Source organism: Pundamilia nyererei, unplaced genomic scaffold (genome assembly GCF_000239375.1).
Source record: "Pundamilia nyererei isolate P.nyererei 1_Seehausen unplaced genomic scaffold, PunNye1.0 scaffold00121, whole genome shotgun sequence".
NCBI classification, from domain to species: Eukaryota; Metazoa; Chordata; class Actinopteri; order Cichliformes; family Cichlidae; genus Pundamilia; species Pundamilia nyererei.
Genome location: NW_005187522.1, coordinates 1,800,137 through 1,809,661, shown reverse-complemented (window position 1 = coordinate 1,809,661; position 9,525 = coordinate 1,800,137). Strand labels below are relative to the sequence as shown.

Here is a 9,525-nt window from a genome sequence, read left to right as displayed (position 1 = left end):
CTCCTTCCTGCGTGTTTTACATGTAGCTGCAGTCGCTTCTCATTAATCATAATCGAGACATCAAAGGTGTTTTCGGACGTGGGGCGTGTTGGCGTCCACAGTGCCTTTTATTGCCCTGCCGTGTAAGAGAAATCAGAGCTGCCCTTTCTACACAGTCACAGTCAAACTAACGACCAAGCAGGGCATTTTTAAAGAAGTAAATAATAAAAAAAAAAGTGAGTAATAGTCTCAAAGTTGCCCACGCCACCGTGTGATGCCCCTAACTGTCCCTTTCGTGCGTAATTCGTTCTCTTGCTCCTGGTTATCTCCATAACATCACATAATCAGGAGAAAGCTGCAACGAGCACTCGAGGGCTGGAGATAATCATTATCAAGTCAGTACATAAGGCTCAGACACCTGAAGAGGGTCAACCATTAAAGAGCTTATAATAATAATAATAATAATAATAATATGATTATTATTGCGTCTTTTCATTACTTCCTAACGAAATAGTATTTATTAAATATTTTAAATACAGTTTGACAATATTATTCCAATACATAAATGAAATATTTCGTTCACTGTTGATCGTTTCCATATATTATTATTATTATTATTATTATTATTATTATTATTATTATTATTATTATCCACCAGTTGCAGGCTATCTGCTTGAATTATGTGTGATGGAGATGGTCAGCGCACAGGCCGGAGCTGACAGTCAGTGGCTGGCCTGCAGTGTTTGGCTGTGCTGGATAAACGCGGAGACAGGGCGGCGTCCTGCCACTTCTTCTCACGGGCTCCGTGTGTCAGAGCAGCCCACGCTGACATTACTGCGAAAACACCTCATTTATCAACTGGAGGCTTCGCAGCCAGTGAGCCAGAAGCCGCAAAGAAAAAAAAGGAGGGAGGGTGGAGGGGTGAGGGTGGGGTGATGGTGGAATAGGGGGGCAACAAAGAGAAGAAAAAAAAGAAAAAAACAGCAACAACAGGATTTTGTATTCTCTCACCTTCCTGACAACTGCAGGCTGAGGTGATGGGATGGCAGACGGCAGCGCATTTTGGTGCGGTTACTGCCTCTGATAAGAATCACCTTTCGGACCTGAGAGCGAGCGAAGACTCGACGCCTAACAGTCACAATATCGCCTCAAGCGTGAATTTCAGCAAAAGTTCTGTGGAAATCAGATAGACAACATGGATTAGCATAACCACTACACAAATAGACACGGATTGCCACGGAACTCGGGCTGCATTGTTTCCCTCTGAAGTTATGCGAGGAGAAGGATCCAGCAGCAGGAATCATCACGCCAGTATTAAAATAAGAGCGGCAGGAACACCTGCGGCTGCACGATTGCGCCCACGGGTATTGAATTAGCATTGAAAATAACTCTACAGTAATAATATCATGACTGTCTGACAATAATAGTGTTTGTGCGAGAAGTAGACAGAGGAGGAACAATGGGAGGCCTGGCAGTGGCACGCGTTGAACATAAGTCCAGCCGAAGACTCTGTTACTGTTAGGCCCTGTGAACTGTTAACTCCATGTGGTAGTCTAATTGGCAGGGACAGGGATAATTAATAACATATTAGCAATTTTTGGGACGATATTAGTAAATCAAAAGGTGCAGCTGTGCCTTCCGTTGCTATGACACATGAGTAACCGATACAGATGGTGTTACAGTATGAATCATGAATTGCGGTGAGTTGATGTTTCCCTCAGTTTTGTCTGCTGTGCGGCTGCAGAAGCAGTGAACATGGATGCAGCTCGGTGCCTGTTATCAGTGTGATGGATGCAGGGTGAATATTATAAAAGTATCAGAGTATACTCTCGGACTTCCCTGCGGTAGTTGGAAGTATAATGAATGAGCTGTTGGAGGTAATCTGATCAACTGTCCAGACAAAAAAATCAAACAAACAAACAAAACCCCGTAACAATATCCACTGAATGGCTGCGAGTGTGACCTGCAAATGCGTTAATGATTCAATTGACACCTCCCCACTTTTGATCACTTCACTCGTCTCAATGTATATTCGGGCTGAACGAATCATCGCGTTTCAAAGAGGAGCTACACACACACACACACCTTTAAAGCTCAATGAGAGCCGTCTGACTTAAACTAATTAAGAGGGGATTTATTGATCACTGGAATGATGACAGAGAATAAACAAAGGGGGGGGGGGTAGGACTTTGAATTAAGATGAAACCAGAAAGAAGAAGTAGGCCTAAAGCACATTTCACACACGGAATATATATTTGATCAATCATTTAATAGGCTGTTGTTTTAATAAAAGGAGTCTTTCTTAAGGATTCTCATCAGTAAAAAGTTGTCCAGGCGAAACATTTTATTACACTAATGCTCCAAGTAAAAACAAAATATTCAGGTCTTTAACTCGTGGACAGACTGCAGTGGAAAGTCCCAGCTTTTAAACTCTGGATTAACCATTATAAATATAATCATTTTAAAATCTCCAAAGTATCGAAAGTTAAAAGCGTGCTCCTTGCAGACGTGATTACTGCAATGCGTAAACATGGGAGTAGCACTTTCCTGTTCAGGGTGACGGGTAAGTTAATTTTAACTGCATTTCTTGGCAGTTTAATTAATAACGATCTAGTTATTAAATTAAACCGCTGTCTGTCATATAAATGTCACAATTTTCCATAAAACAGGAGTAGCCTATGAAAGAGCTGGATATTAAAGAGTAGTCCGGTGAAATTAAAATCTCAAAGACACTCGTTTCTGTTTGTTTCAGCTGCTGTAGGCTCATCACCAGATTTGTGGATCACCTGTAAATAGAGCAAGATAGACAAACAACAATTTCATTTAAAGAACAAACAAACAGAAAAGAAAAAAAAGAAACAGCTGGGGGGGGGGGCGTATTCATTTGTAACCGAAAGCATAACTTTCGAATAATGAAACCTGATCGTATCAACACATTAATCCAACTTTCAGACCTGATCAAGTGAAGTGTCTCCCCCCCCCACTCGCTCTCTCTCTGTTTTTCAGCGTGATTGATTGGAGGAGTTCATAGGCTGGCACCCCCATCGCGTCTCCAGCCGCTCACGCTCCACATGATTGGTCCGCCTCCTGCGGCCGCAGCCACCAGAGGCGCCTCCTCTCATAAACCTCCTCTAACTGCGGTAAACTTTCCCATTACTTCCAAGAGAAGCAGAGGCTCACTGTTAGGAAGTTTGCTTACGACTTATATGGCACACTTGTAGCAGGTAAGTCTTCTTCTTCGTCTTTTTAAACGTTTCTTCTCCCACTTTTGCGGCGCGCACAGCTGCTTTAAACATCTGGCGGTGTCTTGGCGAGCGCAGCGAGACCAAACTCATAATTTCGGGGTATTGTTTTATCGCTCCAGTCAGCCTTTCGGTCCTTATCTGTTTTGACTCTTATCAAACGGTTATCTCTTTTGCTGTGAAGACATATTGCGTTTTTGTTTCCTATCTCTTTATGTGTGCGTCTACTTGCGTATGTGCGTGTGGAGGGGAGGACAGGGATTTGACACGGATGGATCCAGTGCCTCTTAAGAGCGCTTCATGAGAGCATGGCAGTCACTGTAGACTGGGTTTTTATTGGAGTTCGACATGATACTGACTCAGTAATAATTAACTGGAGCTTTCGTAGTTTATTACCCTATTCTCTATTGTGAAAAATGTAGTTCATCCAAAGATGAATGCTGGTCTGTACACCAGGTGTCCGTTTGCATTTCCCCCCTTTTTCAGAAACCTGCCGACTTTCTGTCAGGATGTTTTGTGGATATATTTTCAATTCACTTATCCTTAACATCGCAAAAAGGGTCATTTCTTGTGGTTTCCTAACGGTTCCGACTCTTTTTGTTACAGGGTAGACCACTCCCTGGCCATTTTTATTTACTCCTACGGTGTATGGAAAGTGCTCCTGGATGGAACTGGGCGAAAACAGCTGGTCCATGGTCAAGCGAGAAGTGTCCAGCAGCCCAGGGTCACCGGCTGAGCAGAACTACCTGCCCGGTGACAGCAGGAGGGACGGCACCACCTCGGATGAGCTGAGGACACCTCCGAACGAGCTTGACGCGCTAGGGCACCGTCGCTCCGACAGCAGATCCCTGCACTCCTACCTTCACTTCGGACACCATAACAACACCCTGACCACTACCGAGGATATCCCGCTGTTTACGGATTTAGACCAGGGGAGCAAACTCGTCCTCTCCACCGGAGCACACAAGACAAGCTTGCTGGTGGACCCGGCCGACATGTACCAAACACTGGCCATTGCGGCCCAGAGCCAGACTGGATATGATTCGAGTTCTGGTGGTTATATGCACTCCAACCCTAACTCCCCAGTGTATGTCCCTAGCTCGCGGGTGGGCACCATGATCCCCAGTCTGTCTTATCTGCCGGCCAACGTGTCTGCTCAGCCCGGCCACGCCGTCTCCAGTCACTCGGTGTGGTCACAGTCCACCCCGGAGAGCCCTTCGTACAGCACCGGGAGCCCGCACGCCTCCAGTCGTTTTCACTACCCTCCAAGCCCACCCATCAATAACGGGACCCCCAGGGACACGGGCTACAGTAACACACTGAATATGAGCAGCAGAGACCAGTACAGCCTTTCTCGTCCCCTCAGCGGGCCCTACCCGAGCCCATACTCCCCGTACGTTGCACCCCAGCTACCCTCGCCTTGGCCCGGGGCACCTTTTGATAACACGATGCTCCACACCTTGCAAAGCAGGAGTGCGCCCTTGATTCGAGGACCAAATGGAGGTAAGAAAAAAAAATCAAACGAAAACAAAGTAGAGGGAGGCACAAAGATGGAATAGTTTTCCTTCTCACTGTGTGGGACGGAAAGAAAAAAAGGTATTTTAATCACGCGCGCAACCTTGAAGTGTCTGGAGTGAAGGCACCAAGCGCCTGCGTGTCTTTGTAACAGAAACCTGTTCCCCTCGTCGAGGCCTGACCTCAAAATGTTGAATAAAAATATGTTTCATACACTGCCAAAAATGAATTTATGATAGTGTGTGTGTGTGTGTGTGTGTGTGTGTGTGTGCAAGAAACAGGCGCAAATGACTGCCCAGAAACATATAAAATGAATCATTTACATGAAGTAAAATCCACCGAGGCTTTTAAAACAACATTGGCACAACAGTATAAATTTATTAAAAATGTGAATTTTGTTAAACACTTCGCTTTAATCAATTTAAAATCCATGAACAGATCATTTTGCCCGCCGTATCTATCCGCTTGCTTTCTTTGACATGAAGTCCCAGAAGCAGAATCGCTTATGAAATAATGACCAGCAACAATGTGTAATTCTCACAAACTCGCTCCCTGTTCTGATTCCAGTATTTCTCTTCAGTTTCAGATATTCTTGACGACATGGGGGAGAGCAGAGAGTGCGTGAACTGCGGCTCCATCTCCACGCCGCTGTGGAGGCGCGATGGCACGGGCCATTTTCTCTGCAACGCCTGCGGCCTCTATAGCAAAATGAATGGTCTGAGCCGGCCATTAATTAAACCACCGAAACGGACGGTAAGGAGACAGGAGGAGGGGGGCGAGGGCCACTTAAATCAACCAATTTCCTGCCTAATTGTTTCAAACAATTGCTGGAGGTCACTGTCGTTGTCACGATTCGGCCTCTGGATGAAGGTTTCAATGATACAGCCCCCAGTTCAAACCTGATTGTAATCAAGGAAAATTTATTTACGCAAGATCACGTGATTTCTATAAAATGGGGAAAATAAATAAATAAAGCATGCATTTCACATTTGAATCAAGGACTTGTGCTTTGCAAAGGAGATTGATAGTTTAAGCTTAGCCAGTGTTTTAAATTCATCAGTCAAGCACAATCATTTAGTTGTTTCATATAAGAAAAAAATGTTATTCACTAAATTCACATTAAATCAATCCACACGTGGAAAGCGTTAATGTAAGGAGACACTTTATCTCAATCTCCACTCCCAGCTACTGTCGGGTAAGCTAATCTAAAAAGGCGTCAGTGGGTCCAGATTTTCCATGGTGCCATTACGCACAGTTTTTACAAGGAAGTGAAATGGCACGTAGCAACTCTCTGCGAATTAACAACCTGTAATAAATAAATGAATAATAATATAAGTCCGTGCGTAAATGCCAATTAAATTGGGATTCTAACAGGGTGTGGATTATTGTTGGAAAGTCAGGTATGAATAAAATGGTTGAGTGTGTGGTGCTTTATTTTCCTGGATACCCACGTTTAATTATAGTGACTGATGTTATGTTTTGCTTGCCACAACAGTCAACGTCCAGAAGAATCGGCCTTTCCTGCGCCAACTGTCAAACCAGTACCACCACTCTGTGGCGCAGAAACGCGGAGGGAGAGCCGGTGTGTAACGCGTGCGGCCTCTACACAAAATTACACGGAGTAAGTTCACTGCGATTTGAATTCCCCCCCTCTAATTCAGTTTTAATTTTTAAAAATCGACGCATTATTGATAAAAAAAAATCATTTCTTATTTTCATTAAAAAAAAAAAAAATCACATCTTACAGGTACCTCGGCCGCTCGCCATGAAGAAAGAGGGAATCCAGACGAGAAAAAGAAAACCGAAAACTTTGAATAAAGCAAAAGGATCCTCTGGTGAGTAGCTGAACAATATTTCTGCTGCACGAAGGGATATGTATGTCATATTTATCTCTTTTAAAATAATGTAACGACAACATTTTTTTTTATGTTTCCAGGAAGTAGCAACTCTGTCTCCATGACTCCTACATCCACCTCTTCATCCAATTCCGAAGACTGCTCGAAAACCAGCTCTCCCTCTGGACAAGTGTCAGGGGTAAAACTGATTTTTAATTGCTTTTAAAATTTTCAAATAATAGTTTAAAATAAAAATAATAATTAATAAAACAATGAAATATCTATATCTATATGTGTGTGTGTGTGTGTTAAATAGGAATTTCTACACTTGAAATTACTATAAAAGGCCAGATTTTTCACCCATTTTCATGAGTGAATATTTTGTAAAATACAAACTGTGATAAAGAGATGACATGCAGGCTGACTGATGCTCTGTGGTTATGACTGCTGCTAACTAATATGTCACTGTGATATTACACTAATATGAGTGTCACATTGATCATGCTCCTTTTTTCCCCAACATTGCAATGCAAATGTCATTTCAGTCCTCAATAATAATAATTTAAAAAAAAAAAGGTTTTACACAATCTAAAAGTTTTACTGACATTTTATACAATAAACTCACAATTTTTGCTAACAGAGAGTTTTCTGGTTGCAGATCAGTTCATCTGTGCTGTCCAGCTCCGGGGAGGGAGCAGGCTCGGGCTCGTCCGTCAAGTACTCCGGACAGGACGGCCTGTACGGCAGCGTGGGCTTGACCCAGTCATCGGACGTGGCTTCAGTGAGAGGCGAACCCTGGTGCCCCATGGCCTTAGCCTGAACATTTTAACCTTCTGGGCGGACAGAGACCCCCGGCCCCTCGTGTCTGGATGCTGTGTATAGTGGAAGTATTTGGGTGCAGTGTTGGTTTCCTTCCCTCTCAGCTGATGCAAGAAGAGTTGGACGAGAGGGGGAAAGAAGTTTGAGATGACCTTAAGTCAGACTAGAAGCTTGAATCAAGCATGGAGTATCTGCGATCAGGTTCCAGATTGATGTCAGGGTCTTTTTTTTTAATTTTTTGCCTTAAAATACAACAACATCAACAACAAAAGGGAAACGCCAGGCCAAATGATCAATTAGGTGGCCTGCTATGGATGGTTGCTGGACCTGCACTCGGTATCTCTCCCATCCGTGGCACACAGAACCAAATCTGGGTTCCTTAAAGAAAGCCATCTTGTACATAACGGATTTCTCTTTGAAGATGTTGATTGGATATCAGTGCTTCACACAAGCACTCAACTCTTTGTGGACTTTTTTTGATTTTTTGTTTTTTTCCAAAACTGGAATCATGCCATAAGTGCCGAGACAACTTACATGAATCAAAAGAAAGAAAAATATTTATAAATCTTCCATAGTTGAAAAACATGTCTATGATTGTTAATAAAGATATCAATATAGAGTAGAAGTTAAACCATTCTGATGTCTTCTTTTCTATTCTCTGTCTCTCGATAAGCGGTAGTACAGTAGTGTTGAATGTGCACGTTTTCCACTGAAAGCTCTTACTTACTGTATTTGACTGAAACTAGTTTGGTTTAAACAGGGTATAAATGACTATATCACATCGTGTTGTGTTTAATCATTTAAAAAAAAGAGAGAAAAAGATGCAAAAACAATCAACTTCTTGAGACTTAATTTTTGATATGAGAACACTGTCGGCCAACGGGCAGCATTACGGTACTACTTCTACAAAATCTCGCACATGTAAAGCAGTTGGATGGCTTGTTTGAACAAAGAACGCCCAGAATAGCTGTAGGACCCTCTGACCTTTATGTTCTTACACATAAACTGCAAACGAAGGCTGCTGGCCGCGCTACCTGACTCACTATAAACTGTATACCCTTCATAATAATAACATGTGCTGTTGCATCATATTTCAGCCAAAATTAGACCAAAGTGTAGCGTGAGGTCACCTCTGAACAAATCTGTGCTCACTGTGATGACTGTGATGAATCGCTGTAATGATTAAAAGGAGAATTGTTAATGTAACATGTTCTTATGAAGCTCACAGGTCATGCCAAATCATGAATTTGAGAAGCCTTTTTGATTTTTCATTTTTTTTGCATGACCTAAGCAAGTGGTGTGGGAGCTTCAAGAGCTATTTCAGGTTTTAAAAAACAAAAACAAAAACCCTCCCCCCCCCACCCTCACCCGAAGAGACTGAATACTGAAGGCTGATAAGTTACATGTAAATGTTAGCACAAAGAGGTTTTTTTTTCTTTGCTTTTGTTCACAACTTGCTTCATCCTAAAAAAAGAGCATGTCATTCACGCAACCGGACTTATTTATTTTTCTGAAATAACATGTTTTCTTTTTGTTTTACTATTTTTTTTTAACATTATGAGAAATTATTTAAATTCAATCCAATAAATTGTTCTGGTGATGCAAATAAATCTGCAGTTTGTTTTTAAAAGAAGAGCAAAACGCGTCAGTGTTTTGGAAATTACGGAAAGAACCACCTTCTGCATATTTTTGTGTGAGTCATTCCCATCTATACTTTAACTCCCCGTTTCTCCTTGGCTGAACAGATACCAGAGGGCTTTATTTTCTCAGATGTTTTCACAACTGGGAGGAAAGAAGAAGACATCACGGCCAGCTAATGCAAGACAAGAATTTCGCCTAAAAGTTGCACAGCAAGACTTACCCAGCTTTTTTTTCTGGGTGATTTCACCAAACCACACCTTTGTCCTTTCTGGTAACGTTTTCACTCGAGACTTTTCCTTTTCTTCGGGCCCCTGTGGGCTTAAAGAACAATCCACTTTCCTGTGTCCTCTTGAACCAGCAGCTCAAAGTACCTGTCACAATGTTTACTGTACTTAAGAGAATATGGCCTGTGAGTAATTCCACATGAAAAGATTTTAGAGATGGTTAGGATTTATGCCTGAGCTTAGCGTTATCTGTCTGCTCTTTGACATATT

The 9,525-nt window shown here is 42.5% G+C and overlaps 1 protein-coding gene across 1 annotated transcript; it reads left to right on the top strand.

The window, feature by feature from the left end:
* Nucleotides 1-3,095: 3,095 nt before the first annotated feature.
* Nucleotides 3,096-8,171, top strand: gata6 (GATA binding protein 6). Its single transcript, XM_005742573.2, has 7 exons — nt 3,096-3,203; nt 3,828-4,724; nt 5,317-5,489; nt 6,232-6,357; nt 6,484-6,571; nt 6,673-6,770; nt 7,230-8,171. The coding sequence occupies exons 2-7, from the start codon at nt 3,887-3,889 to the stop codon at nt 7,389-7,391; spliced, it is 1,485 nt and encodes a 494-aa protein (XP_005742630.1). The 5' UTR covers nt 3,096-3,203; nt 3,828-3,886; the 3' UTR covers nt 7,392-8,171.
* Nucleotides 8,172-9,525: the final 1,354 nt, after the last annotated feature.